The sequence below is a fragment of the Athalia rosae genome, chromosome 2, assembly GCF_917208135.1.
Source record: "Athalia rosae chromosome 2, iyAthRosa1.1, whole genome shotgun sequence".
In the NCBI taxonomy this organism is placed as follows: domain Eukaryota; kingdom Metazoa; phylum Arthropoda; class Insecta; order Hymenoptera; family Athaliidae; genus Athalia; species Athalia rosae.
This window is the reverse complement of record NC_064027.1, coordinates 5267706-5285891: the sequence shown is the minus strand read 5'-3', so window position 1 is coordinate 5285891 and position 18186 is coordinate 5267706. Positions and strand designations below refer to the sequence as shown.

The 18186-nt window shown below is 40.1% G+C and overlaps 1 protein-coding gene across 5 annotated transcripts; it reads left to right on the top strand.

Annotated features, from left to right (window-relative positions):
* The first annotated feature begins 53 nt into the window (after positions 1-53).
* LOC105684595 (E3 ubiquitin-protein ligase HERC2) lies at positions 54-16424 on the top strand. 5 transcript variants are annotated; one of them, XM_012398058.3, is made up of 14 exons: positions 54-274; positions 670-974; positions 1104-1304; positions 1433-1640; positions 1715-1972; positions 2061-12907; positions 13037-13360; positions 13434-13743; positions 13836-14557; positions 14645-14839; positions 14937-15180; positions 15394-15617; positions 15738-15892; positions 16006-16424. In XM_012398058.3, the coding sequence occupies exons 2-14, from the start codon at positions 782-784 to the stop codon at positions 16234-16236; spliced, it is 14112 nt and encodes a 4703-aa protein (XP_012253481.2). In that variant the 5' UTR covers positions 54-274; positions 670-781; the 3' UTR covers positions 16237-16424. The 5 variants fall into 5 exon arrangements, with proteins under 5 accessions (XP_012253481.2, XP_012253482.2, XP_048506982.1 ...); XM_012398059.3 differs by having other exon boundaries at positions 54-339; XM_048651025.1 differs by having other exon boundaries at positions 54-974; positions 1436-1640.
* The last annotated feature ends 1762 nt before the right edge of the window (positions 16425-18186 follow it).

Here is an 18186-nt window from a genome sequence, read left to right as displayed (position 1 = left end):
TATAGGATCTTCAGACGAGTTCAGTAATCAATACACGAACTTAAATAGTGTTTATTCTCAATTAAAGATGTTTGGTAAAATGCTAGACAATTAGTAATTCAAATAAAAGTGAAACAGCGAAATTTGACGAGGGCCGTTAATTATGGCCAGGCTTAACTTTGCCAAGTACAATTCATCTCTGTGACATCAGTAATAAGTAGAGAACTGTCAGTCTATTTAAAAAATAAAAAAAAATAAGAAGAGGATGAGTAGATATTGAACGAGCAAGAATAGGGTAAGATTAAGCTGAGTTGGATAAAAAAGTTTCAAAGCGTAAACCGCTTGGAACAATGGTATCAAGTAAGCACAGCTTGAAAGTCATATCCCTTGTATATCATAACCTTTTGAATCCTGTTAAGTTCATTCGTATATTGCCTGCCTCTACTGTAAATTTGGATAGAATTTATTACTGCCTGAGATTTGATAAAACAACGACTGTACCTTCAATAGACATTCTTTTATGCCACATTATATTATGTATTTAATCATCGTTCGTTAGTTTTCTAAGAACAGCAATGTTCATCAAGAACTTATTTAACATTTAATGCACCTCATATTTGGAGCTAGGTTGATATAAATTCTCTACTTTCCATGTACTTACTTCAATGATAAAAATGTCGCTATTTATAGCTCTTTCAGAGCCGATCTCTCACATGCCGACCAGGGCTATTGGGAGCTTAACTTAGGATTCTTGAATAAATAATAAAGTAGAATCAGGCTATAGAAAAACGCTTCAAGAGCTATGGCTGGACATTTCAACATAGCAGTCAGACCTGAGATTCGCTTAGACAGCAAGTGGCTCAAAACAGATCTTCAACGTGCCCTGTGCCAAGATGGGCTAGCTGATGTATGGAACGGAATGGTTCGAGATGGAGAAATTATTGGATCGTTTAGCGATGGTTTGATTAATTCAGCAGGAGTCACAGCAAGAAAAGGTTTGACACTCAGACTATTAGCCAAAGATTATTTACATAAAGGTCAAAGAAAAGATTTAGTTGCACTCGAAATCTCATTCGCATTTTTCTTGTTCCTTGTAGTCATTGTGCTTGGTTGATGTATTTTAGGGGACAGCGGACATTACTACTGCAATTTAAGAGTATTATCATGTCTCTGTTGTGATGGAATCTGTGGCCCACAAAGCGGATGCAATTGTGGGCCTTGCCAAAAGATAGATGCTGAGGAGGCAGCGCTCACAGCAGCTTTGTCAGAAAATCGTATTCCGGCACAAAGTGTTATGGATTCATGGCTGTGGGGCCCCCAGCCTTGTAAGTTAACAAAAAAAAAAAAAAATATATCAATGATGAGCCAGAGTTAGTTTATAATTCAAATCCATCATCATTGGGCGGTAAATTTTCCATTGAAGCATTTGTGAAAAAAGTATTTAATATTTTAGCAGTAGCCGACTTAACAACTTGCATCGAATCTCTCATTAGTGAACAAAGAACTCGTTGCTATGAAGTAGCTAACAGTACATTATTTGCTACAAGATTGAAGCAACGTTTAGTGGTTGCTCGAAGATACTTCTCAGCTTTATCACGCCATAAACCACATGAAACCAAAGAAATTTCTTCTTCCAAAACACCAGTAAAGACCCAAAAAATGTAACTTCATTATTTTTTACTCATCTGATGTGAAATTCATGTATCGAAATATATTATAAATTGTATTATTTTAGTGTCAAAACATGTGAAACGGCCACAGTTGGTCTAGCTAGAGTTGGTTCACGAGCAGCTTTGAATTTTTCATTTGCATTTTTACGACGTGCATGGCGTTTGGGAGAAGATGCCGATTTATGCAGTGAACTGTTGAATGAATCATTGGAGGCTCTGCAATGTTTACCAGAAGCAACTCTTTTTGATGAATCGAATGTGTCAAGAGTGTGGCTAGAAGTTGTTGAAAGATCTGCAAAATTCTTACGTCAAGTAGTAACTGGGTAAGATGACTAAATAATGAAATATGTTTGAAATCGAATACCTATTTGTTGGATAAATTATTACCCTGAAGAAATTGGTGTTTTGTAGGGATGTTGTCACTGGAAAATCATGGTGTCCAGTCCCTGTATCGGATCAACATACTGCTCTCTGTCTATTACTAGAACTTGCGACGCAAAGAGGCACATTGTCTAGTCTATTGGATTCTGTTATTTTGCTGCTACATCTCAGTGGAAAAACAAAGCATCAAGATAATCGTGTGATGCTTTCTGGTACTTCAGCACCACTAATTCCTCTACTTAGACGGTTAGAAGCTATACCGCAGTCAAGACACACCGTGCATGAGAATAATACCCCTGGACCTTGTGAAGTCTTGTTAAAATATTTGAGATTACCAGACGATGATACTGTTGCTGTAGATTTGCGTAAAGCTGCCGTGATTATCATGTGTCATCTGAGCCGCCTAGCTAGTCCGTTGCTTCCGCCTTCTATGTCTGGGGGATTCTCTAAAAATCAAGCTCAGATGTATCAAGAGGTACTAGCATGGGGCGGAGTCAAACTTGGCAGTGGTACATCGCCATATTATTGCGACAGTATTGCGGAACTAGGAGTTAAACAACTATGCTGTACTGAAAGAGCATTGATGACTTTGTCATCTAATGGAAAAGTTTATATGATGCATTATGGTTCTGATACGCAATACCCTCAAAGGGTTTACGGATTCTCTGAAGCACCCGTTATAATGATTGCCTCACATGCAGATGGTAAACATTATCTGGCTCTCACTCAAGACAACTTAGTATACTCATGGGGCAATGGAGATGGCGGTAGACTTGGACATGGTGACAATGCTTCTTATGACGAGCCGAAAATTATCGAAGCACTTATCGATAAAAAAATAACGACAGTTGTTTGTGGTAGTACGTATTCTGCTGCACTTTCCGCCAATGGAGATTTATATACCTGGGGACGGGGAAATTATGGAAGATTGGGGCACGGGAATTCTGATGACATCTCGGTTCCAACGTTGGTAGCTGCTCTAAGTGGCCACAAAGTTGTAAATGTTGCATGTGGCAGTGGTGATTCACAGACCTTATGCGTCACTGATTCAGGAATCGTATTTTCATGGGGTGACGGAGACTATGGCAAACTCGGTAGAGGTGGTTCTGATGGAATAAAGACACCTAAAATTGTCGACAAACTTTCAGACGTAAACGTTGTCAAAGTATTTTGTGGAGGTCAGTTTTCTGCGGCTTTAACAGCCTATGGAGAAGTTTATACCTGGGGAAAAGGCGATGCATACCGTTTGGGGCATGGTAACGAGGAACATGTTAGATTCCCAAAATTAGTCGAAGGGTTAAAAGGTAAAAAGGTCAAGGATTTAGCTGTTGGAAATGTACACGTGTTGGCATTGATCGAAGATCAATTGGTATATGGATGGGGCAGAAACGATTATGGGCAGATTGCTCCCACTTCTGGCTCTACGGTACCAGAGCCCACTTTGTGCCCAGCATTGACCGGAAAAAGCGTGATAGGCTTGGTCTGTGGACCAACTCAAAGCTTTGCTTGGTCAATGAGATCTACATGGTCAGTAGCAAGCAAAGTTGCCTTTGTGGTGGATGTTCAAGAAGACACATTTAAACTGTTGGATACCTTATTGGCTAAATCTTGTGAGGGCTTACCTGGAACTCGACCACCGACACAAGACCGTGAATGTCTAGCTGTAGCTGCTTTAAATTTATTGAGGCTACAACTCCACGCAATGATCATACATAACATTGACAACAAATCCGTTGGTCTTGGGTGCACCCAGTTATTAAATTCATTAAAACAACGATGTGTCAATCTCGCTAGTGGAGCTGGAATACTAGCAACAATACAGGAGGCAGCTCAGGCAGTACTACAAACAGGGTGGAGTGTCCTTTTACCCACAGCCAATGAACGGGCTAAAACGCTGTCTGGACTTTTACCAAATGCAAATGGCCTGGAGCAATTAAATACAAACAAAGGTCAACAGTTTATGGCAGATTTGCTAGTTTCAAGTTTGATGGCTGACGGCGGATTAGAATTTGCTTTGAAAGCAGCTATAAAGGCAGAGGTAATAGATGTTTCTGATGAAAGTGAATATCCCATAGTTTCAAATGCAGCTAAGACTGGGGAGAGTAAACAAGCCAAAGAATTTAATTCAGAGAAGCATGTTACAATACCATTGCTTCAGCTTGTGAAACAGTTGATCAAAAATGGATCTTGTATCTCACAAACTAAATTTCAAACATTACACCAATCTTCGCGGAACGAAAATGCCCCAAAACTTGACAATTCACCCAGCCTTAATTTATTACTCAGATTTCAACGCTTGTTAATAGCTCAAATGTACCAATGCATATGCAAAAATAACTCTGATAGCTCCCAAGATCAGGAGATGCTAGGTGCTGAATCTCTTTTGAAAAAATACATTTGCCAAGTTTGCAATCATGTAATAGAAACATTACCATTTGCAACTGAAGCTGCTGGTACAAGTACCAAACATTTTACTCAGGTAGCCTCAATAATAAAAGGAGACATCATACATATTTTGCTCCCAGAGTTGATCATCTGTTTGATTTTACTTCAAGTCGATTATCCGATGCTATTACGCAATATGAACTGGATGGAGATTCTGTCTCCTATTCTGGATATTTTAGATAAATTTAACAGACTGGCGCCAACATTTGAAAAAGATGATGCAGATGACTTGTCATGGCCAGGTATCATCGCACCTCAGCATGGAACTAAAATACCTATTCAAGATGAACCTTCTCTAATCAGATGGGCAGATCTGGAAAATCACAATCGCGATGGCGGCCTGTGGATAGTCATACACAACAAGGTCTATGACGTTCAAGATTTCAGGTACGAAGGTGCTTGTACGCCAGAAATGCTCCAAAGATTTGCTGGTAGAGATGCAACTGCGACATTTTTGAGCACTCCTCATTCCCATGTAGCGCATAATATGATGGACTCATATTTTGTCGGCCATTACTGTCAAGCTGAAACTAATGACACCCAGTTCACCATCGAGGAAATGAATGTTTGTTCTTGCCTTCTCGACACTGAGAGATCTCTCAGCCTTCTGCTAGGACTGCATGCTCACAGAATGCGCCAAAGCTTATCCATACAACCTGCAGAAGAAGAAGCTGGCGCATGGGTTAATGCTAACTTTCTTCGGGGAGGCCTACAAATCCTACAACCACCGAATCCATATGAAGAAGAAAAAGGTGAAGCGAGAAGTAATAATTCAACGGCGGCTAATTCACCTACTGAACCGCCGCTACCGATTTGTACCAAAGACGAACCCCAAAAATTAACCGCTGATAGAGTAGCTGCGTTTATTCAAGCTCTTGCAGAAGCACATAAAACCGATACATTCGTTCAAACCTTTTTGTCCATAGTTGAGAGGTACAGTAAAGCAAACAATTTGCTATCACACGTCGATTTTTGCGGTGATCACCCGGTTGAAGAAATAGGAAGACTTCTGATGGCGGTCATGATAAAACATCTCGCCCTAGGATATCAAGTGATTGCATTAGTTGACCAAGAATTGACGGATGGAAATGCTAAGTTAACAAAACCCATAATAGATGTGATAAAAAATATTCATCAAACAAAGTGGAATTTGATTAGATCCAGGCAGTTGCAAAATAGAAGCTACAAAGAAGTTTGTGCACCAGCGCAAGAAAAGTGCAGGTTTTTATTATATGAAGTTAGACCTGCCACGAGCTATGAAGTTAAAGCTTTACAGGACTTGAAACTTTTGTATACAGTTCCGAAATTTAAGAAAACTGTGAAATCATTATTGTTGGACCTACGTAAAAACAAAGACTCATTAGCCAAACCAGAAGATATCGTCAATACTTCCATTCAGAATGCGGAAGCTAAAAACAAATCTGACGAAGATTTATCTCCAAAAACTGGAGCATCCATTGCAATAATTCCACCTAAATCACAAGATACTTCAGTTTCAACTAAACTAATCATGCAGTCAATCGATAAAGTTAAGTCTAGACCATTAGTCATTGACTCAAGTGAGTTAATGACAAGTATCATCAACTTTACAGTAACTGAAGAAGGTGGTGATGTCGAAACACTGCGAAGAGCAATGTATTGTCAGGTTCAGCGAGTTAAAATGCGAGAGAGGGGCATACTGATGATACAAGAGCTATTGAAGAAGGATTATCTAATTACATCTGTGAAATACCCTTTACTTAATGGTTGGCTTGGACTGATCCACGATGACAAGAATCGTGTCCCAGAAGTCACCCATTGCTTAAGTAACATTCAGCTTGTAACTCCTTATCAAAAATCAAAGGTGATATTGGCAGAGTCAGAGGTGACCAGTTGGGCAATTCGAACATTGAGAGAACACATTGTGCAAACTGAGTTAAAATACAAATCTAAAGCTGATGGCAAAAGTAGCTTGAATCAGGGGACTTACACCTGGCTCAGGAAGTTACCACGGGCGAGATTCCTGCTCACAATTTTGGGCATGGTCACTGGTTATCAACACGCTAATGAAATCGGTTTATTAGTGAACTCTGGGTTATTGTCCAGCATTCTTACATTGCTTAGACAAATTGGGCCTTCATTGCAAAATCAGATGCTGAAACCTAAGGATTTAATTGCCATCTATGAAGACTCTATTCAAAAGACCAAAACTCCTGCAGTGACATTAAGTGGACCAGAATTAGCTGTTCTAATGGAAATTGGGACAAGAGTTGTGCGTGGCATAGATTGGAAGTGGGGTGATCAGGATGGCCCTCCACCTGGTGAAGGCAGAGTTGTTGGGGAATTGGGCGAGGATGGTTGGATTCGAGTTCAGTGGGACAATGGGAATACTAACTCTTACCGGATGGGCAAGGAGGGTAAATATGACTTGAAATTAGCTGAGCCACCCACACCACCTGACAGCGATACGGACAGCGAATCTCCTTTGGATACAAACAAAACTGACCGAGATGGCATCGGTGATCTACATCCAACAATGTACCTTAAATCTGCATCGGTTAGTTTACTTCAAATAATATTACTTTCTTGTGGAATAGAGGCGAGCCGAGTTCAGCCATCCGCAATCAAGCTTTTTTCGTCGGGAATCCGGGAAATTATAGCAGCTACTAATAAATCAGATTCTAGCACTCGGACTTTATTGGCAAAAGATCACCATGAAAATTGGGCAAGCCTGGGTTTACTAAGAGCTGTAGCGAACTCGCCAATTTTGTGCAGAGCATTGAGTACTCCTCCGTGGATTGATTTGTTTTTGAGTATGATTGAAGAAAAAAATAACACTGCATTGCAGAAGCAAATCATGATAGTGAGGTTGTTGAAGGTTTTGTTACCTGCGTGGCCTGTGGACAGCACAGAGATGATACCATTTTTGGAGAAAGTATTCAAGTTATTGGGACAAATCGCTCTAATGACTGAAATACGACCAAATTCCGAACTTCGCATAAATAAATGTCGTGTTTCTCTGACTGCTACACATAATTCAACGATAGCTGAAGAACTGATCTCACTTATACGTAGCTTACATTCTCTACCAGGATGGAATGCTGCTCTAAATACTCTACTTACAGCAAAACTTGCTTTGGCTTCTGATCTTCTGAACGATGGACCCTTATTCCACATTCAGATGAATGAAAATGATGGTGAAAATAGCCTCGCGATACAACAAACTGTCATAGCATCTCTCTCAGTTATCGGTGGATTGGATAACAAGCCAAGGATTGGGGGACTGGTAGACATAGAAGGACAAATAGGAACAATCTGTAAAATCACACAACATTCAAAGTTATTAGTACAAATACATGAGAGTGGACAACAGAAGAAAGTTATGTTGTCAGCCATAAAGAGTATCAATGAACAATTCCATTTGGACCGAATGATCATGACGGAATCCTTACTGATGACTTGGGCTAATTTGCTTTTAGGTCATTGCGCAATAGACAGACGACCCGGTGCGAGCCCAGTCATAGCCGGTGTCATCAATGCATCGGTACTCCGTACCCAGCAACAACAATTAGCAGCTCTCAATGCTGGAAAAGCTTTACTTACACATCAAAGTCTATTAAGGCGCGTTTTAAAATGTGCTATTGCTGAAAATGAGGATGATCAAACCGTTCTTCTACAAGAGATGCTAATACGAGCCACTAAACCGCAACCTTTAAAACCAATATTTTCCCGCGAGGAACTAGAGGCAGCTGCCTTAGCAGTTTCCCAATACTTAGCATCTGAATTAAAACATTCGCCCATTCTGCTTACTGGACTGGCATCAGACCCTACTACACCAACATCCGAATGTTCCCTAGCATCTCTAACATCGAGTCAACAGAAGCACTGTAAAGGTGGTGGAAAAAAGAATTACCCTTGTCCCAGCCCTTTAGTGACTCAACTAGTTGAAATGGGATTTCATAAGAAAAGTGCTGAATTGGCCATTAAAAGCTTAAGTATTGCCGAAGCAAATATTACCCCAGAAACTGTTGTAGGCTGGCTACTGGAAAATCCTGATACTACTTGTAGTGATACGGAAACCGTATCAAGCGCCGATGTCTTATCAGATTCTGATGGCTCTACAAGTGAAGAAGTGGAGGATACTACCTCAGCACATGAAACAGGTGCAGTTCCTCCACAAGCTTATATGCAGCGTGCTGATTTTTTGTCAGTAGATGAATACGCTATCTACATTCGTGATAACGTCACAGCTGGTATGTTTGTGCGGTGCTGCAAGCGTTATGAAGAAGTGGCTTACGGAGATGTTGGGCAAGTAGTCAAAATTGACCCAGAAGGATTGCATGATCTAAATGTGCAAGTAGCATGGCAACGAAAGGGTAGCACTTATTGGGTCAGATTCATACATATTGAATTATTAGGACATCCGCCTAGCTTACCTGGACTACCAGCATTAAAAGTTGGCGATAAAGTACGAGTTAAACCAGCTGTTGCCATACCCAAATACAAATGGGGCTCCGTTAATCATCACTGCATTGGTGTAGTGACCGGAATTATCAACAATGGAAATGATGTAACTGTTGACTTTCCACAACAAAGTAGCTGGACTGGTTGTGCTGCAGAAATGGAGAGAGTTCCATCGTACCATCATGCTGTCTCTTGCGATTCTTGTCATCTATCTCCAATTTCTGGACCAAGGTTCAAATGTAAACCGTGCGAAAATTATAACTTGTGCGAGAATTGCTTCTATACAAAACGATCACATAGGCATGGGTTTAATAGAATCGCTGAACCAGGTTCTGCTGCTGTTTATGCTGGAAAACCAGGGCGATATCACAGACAAGACTTGACCGAACCATCATTGATAGAAAACTGGTCTAGATGTATCAGTACTCTGAGTGTATCTTCTCGAGAAACATGGGCTAATAGACTGGTGGATGGTTCTGGAAAATATTGGCAGAGTTGTGGATCTAAAGGAAAACACTGGATTCGATTAGAAATGCTTCCTGGAATTTTAATTCATTCTTTAAAAATAACTGTAAACCCAGAAGACAGTAGTTACATGCCATCTGTTATATTAGTTAGCGCAGGAGATTCGTTTTCGAGTCTACTAGAGCTTACTACAATCACTGTGCGTAATGCTGATACAGTTGTTACTTTGATTCAGGATTTGAGAGAATACTATGCCTGTATTGAAATATCGATAAAACAATGTCGAAATGGAGGCATAGATTGCAAGATACATGCTTTGCATATTGTGGGACGGAAGAAAATATTTGAAAATCAACTAGCAACATCAGTTTCATTTTTGGCATCTGACTGGGAAGCTGTACAAGAACAACCAACAACTCAACGCACAGGAGATGTACGTCAACATTCAGCTGTTTATGTCTGGGGGCTGAATGATAAAGATCAGCTTGGCGGATTGAAAGGATCCAAGGTCAAACTCCCAGTGTACAGTGAGGTATTATCACAATTGAAGCCGATTCATGTTGCCGGTGGTAGCAAAACATTATTTATTGTTAGTCAAGAAGGAAAACTGTATGCCTGTGGCGAAGGTACGAACGGCAGACTTGGATTGGGAGATGATAATAATGTCAATGAACCAAGACCCATACCGTTTTTGAGTCAGTATGTGATCAAAAAAGTTGCGGTACATTCAGGAAGTAAACATGCATTGGCATTGACAATGGGCGGAAAAGTATTTTCATGGGGCGAAGGTGAAGATGGAAAATTGGGGCATGGTAATCATTTATCTCTACACAAACCAAGACTCATCGAAGCTCTGAAATCTAAGAGGATCAGAGATGTAGCGTGTGGATCAGGACACTCAGCTGCAATAGCAAGTAATGGAGAATTGTATACTTGGGGCCTGGGGGAATACGGAAGATTGGGTCATGGTGACACAAATTCTCAACTTAGGCCTAAATTAGTTGAAGCACTGGTAGGACGAAGGGTCATTCAAGTTGCTTGTGGAAGCAGAGATGCGCAAACAATGGCACTAACTGAAGACGGCTCTGTTTATTCCTGGGGTGATGGAGATTTTGGGAAACTAGGACGCGGAGGAAGTGATGAATGTTACACACCTTTGCTTGTTGACAGACTGAATGGCTTGGGAGTTGTACAAATTGAATGTGGTGCACAGTTCTCATTGGCTTTAACTAAATATGGTGAAGTCTGGACATGGGGCAAAGGAGACTACTTCCGTTTGGGGCATGGAAATGATCATCACATTAGAAAACCGACTATTGTCGAAGGCCTTCGTGGTAAAATAGTCGTTCACGTAGCCGTAGGCGCCTTGCATTGTTTGGCTGTAACAGACACTGGACAAGTTTATGCGTGGGGAGATAATGATCATGGGCAGCAAGGCAATGGCACAACAGTCGTCAACCGGAAACCTTCTTTGGTACATGGCTTAGAAGATGCTAAGGTCAATAGAGTTGCCTGTGGTTCTAGTCACAGCATTGCATGGGTGCTTACTGATCAACCTGCTACTAGTAATCAAGAACCAGTGACATTTACAACCGACAAAGATCCTCTGGGTCAGGCTACTTTAGGTTTCCTCGATCTGGTTGAGTCAAATACCAATGCCATTTCAAAAGCTTCCAGGCCGTCTTTGTCACATATTATACTCTCGTTGGAAAGCAATGTTGCCAAACAGCAAGCACTCCAACATGTTATAAACGCCCTCAACATTATGCAAGCAAGATCTGCTGTTGTTATTGCTTTGCACAGTCATAGTACTCTGGCATCATGTGGACCAATGTCAAGTCCAGACACTCCTCCGGAGGCAACAATGAGCTCCAGCATAGGACATACACACACAGTGTATCAAAATGTTGGTGAAATAGCCCAGGGTGGGGGCGAGGCACCGGCAAATGTTGCAGAAGTGGCAAATATTGTTACAAGTACCAGAGCTACACCCGAATCTGAAGAATGTCCTTTAGCTGCATTTCCTTCTATGTCTAGTTCAGCAAGTTTATCATCCAAAGCTTCAAAAATGTCGACAAGTGCAATGAGTGTTATTGCTGCAACATTAACATCAAACGCCCAAGTCGTAGGTGATGGAAATACAACTGAACCAGGCTTAGACGAGTTCACGTCAACATTAACGGAAGATGATGCAAGGATGTTGGTCGATCTGTTGAAATTAGCGGTGGCAAACAGAATTTGCGATGCCGCTAAAGAAACCATTTCATCAGTCTTAGTGGCATTGGGTAATGCCAATCATCAAATAGCCAATATGCTGCTGGAACTGTGTGTGACAGAATTGGAGGACATTGCTGCTAATTCCAACTCACTAAATATGACACCACAAATTGTTATGCAAGAAACACCACATCCTTATATCGATGATACAACATTGGGGGGCCATGTAAAAATCCCTGGAGCCGAAGCACTAAGAGTAGAATTTGACCGGCAATGCTCAACAGAGAGAAGACATGATCCATTGACCATCATGGATTCTACAGGCCGGGTACTGGCGATTAAATCTGGTCGGGAGTGGAGCGAGTGGGCGACCGAAGTTCGAGTTCAAGGTGACGAGCTGCGATGGAGATTTTCATCGGATGGCTCGGTCAATGGATGGGGTTGGCGGTTCACTGTACACCCTGTTTTGGCCACATTGGCACCTCATGAACTGGGCTCAGACCGAGCTGTACTATCTCAACCTTCAATAGCTTTGGCTGAGTGTTTACTTGGCAATAGTTTAATAAGCACCGATAGGCACATCGTTACAAGGCTAGCTGCTACATTAGCACAATGCAGCCAACTAAGTATTTTAACAGCCCCACAGAGAATGTGGGCATTGAAAAAGTTGCAGGTCGTATATTTAAGTGGACCTGGTATTCGACCGGAAGATACTTTATCAACATTATTGGATTCCTTGCCTCAAGCTTTGTTAAGACAGTATGAATATGAGGATCCTGCGGTAAGAGGTGGCAAACAATTGATGCACAGTGACTTCTTCAAAGTACTCATAGCTTTGGCTTGCGACTTGGAATTAGATGCGATGCAATGTTGTTCGGAAGTGCATAAGTGGTCGTGGTTCAGAAGATACTGTCTTGCAGCCAGAGTAGCCAAGGCACTGATACGCAGAACACCATTGCCTAAGCCATTTTGTCTTGAAGTGACTAAAAGAATCAATGAAATGACTACTGAAGGAGATGGAACTGCAAGAGACCATGAAAATCATGATTTTTTCAAACAAGAACATGATGAACAACTCCTCTTATGGCTCAACAGAAGGCCTGAAGATTGGGCTTTATCATGGGATGGATCTGCGGCTATTTATGGCTGGGGTCATAATCATAGAGGGCAATTAGGAAGTTTGGAAGGTGCTAAGATCAAACTCCCATCTCCGTGTGAAAGCTTATCTGCATTACGTCCTGTACAACTGGCTGGAGGTGAACAAACGCTGATGGCAGTAACAGCAGATGGCAAAGTTTATGCAACTGGTGAGTACACGTAATTTTATCCAGGCAATAAAACATATCAATATATTTGTATCTGAGATGTGGTAATGATGATAATATCAATATGCCACTGCAGATGTACCTAACAAATAATGAGAATTGATATTTCAGGATTTGGTGCTGTTGGAAGATTAGGAATTGGTGGTACAGACTCAGTGCAGATACCAACATTATTAGAATCCATTCAACATATATTTGTTAAAAAAGTTGCTGTGAATTCTGGAGGTAAACATAGCTTAGCTCTAAGTTCAGAGGGTCATGTTTATTCATGGGGGGAAGGTGATGATGGAAAATTAGGACATGGCAATAGAGTATCTTACGACAGACCAAAATTAATTGAGTCATTACTTGGCGTGGAAATTGTTGATATCGCTTGTGGGGGACATCATAGTGCAGCTATTACCAATGCTGGCTGGCTATATACTTGGGGAAAAGGTAAAATAACATTTTCGTAATCACGTTTGCCTACGTTCATACGTATTTCTTACATTCCTTGTTTTTTCTTTAGGAAGATATGGTCGCCTGGGCCATGGTGACAGCGATGATCAACTCAAACCAAAATTAGTATCAGCATTGCAGGGTTACAAAGTAGTTGATGTGGCATGTGGTAGCGGTGATGCCCAAACTCTCTGCGTTACTGACGATGATACTGTTTGGAGTTGGGGCGACGGTGACTATGGTAAACTGGGCAGAGGTGGAAGTGAAGGCTGCAAAGTGCCAATGAAAATTGAATCTCTAGCTGGCTTGGGCGTTATAAAAGTTGAATGCGGCAGTCAATTTTCAGTCGCATTGACAAGATCTGGATCGGTATACACGTGGTGAGTAAAATACTAGCCGATTATCAATTGAGACCTTCATCAAGCATAATTATGATTCAAACATAATGGAATCATTCATAATATTTATGAAGGGGTAAAGGTGACTATCATCGCTTAGGTCATGGTACAGGTGACCATGTACGCAGTCCACGTAAAGTCGCAGCTTTACAAGGAAAGAAAATTATCTCAATCGATACTGGCTCCCTCCATTGTGTGGCATGCTCTGATAAAGGAGAAGTTTTCACCTGGGGTGACAACGATGAAGGACAGCTGGGTGATGGGACAACAAATGCTCTACAGAGACCCCGGCTTGTCCATGCTTTACAAGGGAAAAAAATAACCCGCGTAGCATGTGGAAGTGCTCACACCTTAGCGTGGAGTACAACTAAAGCTACCCAGAGCCGACTGCCAGCTACAACTCCCATGGAATATGATGTTGTACAAGACTTACCATTCTCTGCATTACACAATCGATTAGTATTGTTACATCATTTTGCTGAATTGCTGTGTCCGTCTTTAGCTATGTTCCAAACAACGGGACCAACTGGATTAAATAAGTTGGCCCCAATGCTAGTCTATAGTATTAAAGAAGCTACATTCCGAAAAGTTGTCCAAGCTACAATGGTCAGAGACAGACCCCATGGACCGGTCATTGAATTAAATCGAATTCAGGTGAAAAGAGCTAGAAGAAAAGGAGGTCTTGCTGGACCGGATGGAATAAAATCCGTGTTTGGGCAAATGGTTTCTAAGATGCCGTTACTAACACAGGATGTTCTGTTCCTGCCACACAGAGTCTGGAAAGTCAAATTCGTCGGTGAGTATGTAAATAATAAGTATCCCATCTGATTGAATATTCTATTATATCATAGAACGACTTCAAGTATTTCCTTTGTATGGATAGGTGAAAGTGTCGACGACTGCGGGGGAGGATACAGTGAAAGTATAGCAGAAATGTGCGATGAGCTACAAAATGGATCATTGCCTCTACTTATTCCCACTCCTAATGGTCGAGAGGATAATGGAACTAACAGGGATTGTTTTTTGCTCAATCCCACGGCTACTAGCGATCTACATATCAATATGTTCCAGTTTTTGGGTAATTTCACCGTGTTTCATTATGGAGTATTTCATATGTGTATGATGCTGTGAATTTCGTGCTCCATAATCTATTTTGTCAATCACCTAATTTTTAGGAATTTTGATCGGAATTGCCATCAGAACAGGAAGTCCTCTGAGTTTAAATCTAGCGGAACCTGTTTGGAAACAGCTAGCTGGAATTAGCCTAACGCCTGCTGACCTCACCGAGGTGGATCGAGATTACGTTCCTGGACTACTGTGTATTCGGGATATGGATCCAGACGAGAAAGTCTTTCAAACCTTAGAAATGCCATTTTCAACACCATCGGCAGTTGGCATCGACGTTCCATTATCAAATAGGTAACTGTTGCATAAGAATATTCGAGGGAACACCAAGTGTGGACCTGTGAGAATATCTTTCTGAACATTCTACAGTTTCTCTACTACTCTACTACTACTACTACTGTATTGGAGATTACCCAGACCTCTGAACTGACGATTCTTCTCATCTGTGAAGCAATCACGATCGCCTCAGCCCTGATATTCAAAGTAGAAATTATCCTTTGCTTACAGATATCGGAAAATAACTCCTGAAAACAGACACGAGTACGTCAGATTAGCCTTGAATTACAGGCTTCATGAATTTGACACACAAGTAGCTGCAGTAAGAGAAGGCATGTCGAAAGTGGTGCCTGTGCCTCTTCTGGCATTATTTAGTGGAGCGGAATTAGAAACAATGGTCTGTGGAAGTCCAGACATCCCACTGAGTTTGCTGAAATCAGTTGCAACTTATAAGGGTGAAACAAAATTCTGTCTAGTTTTAATCTAATTGTAATTTATCCACCTTCGAGCAGATGTATTCTGTATCCTGAAATTTATATGTAATTATATCTCATACTATAATTGTTAAATCACAGGTGTAGATGGATCAGCACCTCTGATTCAGTGGTTCTGGGAAGTTATGGAAGAATTTTCGAATCAAGAAAGATCGCTCTTTCTAAGGTTCGTTTGGGGCAGAACCAGGTTGCCACGCACAATTGCAGATTTTAGAGGCAGAGATTTTGTGTTACAGGTACGAACTGTCTCTAATTCAAGAAGAAAAAGATTTTCCTCAAATTGATATAAATTTTTATCGCTGATGAATTGAATGAAAGAATTATTATTCGAATTTTTTGTTTTTTTTAGGTGCTTGACAAATACAGTCCTCCTGATCATTTCCTCCCAGAGAGTCACACGTGTTTCTTCTTATTGAAAATGCCAAGATATTCTTGCAAGCCAGTATTACGCCAAAAATTGAAGTATGCCATACATTTTTGTAAAAGTATAGACACAGATGAATATGCACGAGTTCAGGCAGCTACAAATTCAGACATAGAAGATACGGACAGTATTGCCAGCGAAGAGCATACATCTTAATAATATATCGATGCTGGAAATTGTAATTTACCTGACATAAACATAATATGAAAAAAGCTTAAGCAAAGCTGGAAATTGTTACATAGCAATTTTCGAAGTAAATTATTCGTTCTATTTGTTTTATGATATTTCGGGTTATAGAAATTGTTTGTGATGTGTTAAATAAAATTAATTGTGATATATGTGTATGAATGTACGTGAATATGAGGAGATTCTCATGAATTTGAATCTATAATCCACATGGTCAAAACTTCTGACAGCTGCTGCCAAGAAAATTACCTGCGGTATTGTTGCTCAGATTCATGAGTGTCTTATATATAAAATACGTAAAGGAAGATCAGAAGTTACTGCTTCTGATGAAACAAGACTATGAATGCTAGTATACACACACATATGCTAGTACATAATATTATTGTTGATACTTGGTTTATTGACTTGTTTATGATTATCCCTGTCGTTAGAGTATTTTATTATGGTTGATATCATATGATTGCTGATTTCTGCATAGTAAGAAAATATAGTTTATATTGCACATTCTTTAGAAAATGCCGATACTGAACAAAATTCTTTGATCACCAATATCTAATATACTTCATACTTGAATAGATCTACCATACTGATATACTCAAATAACAGCAGTGATAGATGTGGATTCTTTAGGCGATTATAAATACTTGCAATCTTTTGATCCGCCCTAAGGTCTTATGATTCGGACAAAATATCGAAATATTGTTCATAATTTGTTTATCATTGTAACGTCTACTTTTTATTACGAAAAAAAAAATAAATAAAAAACTAATATCTACACTACACAAAAATATCTTTACTACGTGGCATGATACTAGTTCAATAACATTATTATTTTGAATCTTTGGAACTCTGATAAATCAAGAAACCGTGATTGGCACAAAAGTTACATTACTGGTGACGCCTATCTCGATAATTGACATTACGTAACTCAAATTTAAGACGAAAAAAGGTTGTTTGCCAAGTGAAAAGCATTTGCATCATTACACTCTCCAACTAACGTAAGAGACTTTGATCTTTGCTATCGACGTAATATGAATGACAACATTTTCTTTGGCAACACTAGAAACTTGATTTTTTCGTTATGAATAAATACGTGGCAAGCGGAATTTTTATCGGCTTAATATTTTTTCCTCTGTGAGTTTTAAAAAAGCGCTCATGAAATTGAGAATCGGCTTCGAAGGTATACCCTTCAGGATTTTCAAAGATTTTTTTTCGCAGTATAAGGTCGATCCATGTCTATTTTGACCCTAGGAATACGAATTCGTCGGTCAAATTGAGCTACGAATTTTTGTCATCCAGATATCTCAATTTTTCTGCTTCGAAAAGTCAAAAATTGGTGATAACTCGTTCAATTTTATAGATCGGCCAATTTGGCTTCCGGGTTCGGATTCCTGAGGTCAAATTACATAAGAACAGCATATAAAACTCAATTAAAAAAAATGTCGATTTTTGGCCCCAAAATTGAAAAAAATCCAAGGGGTACCCCTTTGGATTTTTTCGATTTTTGGGCCAAAAATGAAGTATTTTCAAAATCGATTGCAGGACACTTTTTTAATGTATTTTGACCCCAGGAACACGAATCCGTTGACTGAATTGAGCTACGAATTTTTCCCATCGAGATATCTCAATTTTTCTGCTCCAAAAAGTGAAAAATTCGCAATAACTCGATTAATTTCATAAATAGGTCAATTTAACTTCCAGATTCGGATTCCTGAGGCCAAATCACATTGGAATAGCGTATAAAAGAGAATATTATTTTTTGACCCAAAATCGACAAAAATTCAAGGGGTACCCCTTTGGATTTTTTCGATTTTTGGGCCAAAAATGAAGTATTATTAAAACTGATTGCAGGACACTTTTCTAACGTAGTTTGACCTTAGGAACACGAATTCGTCTGTCAAATTGAGTTACGAATCTTTC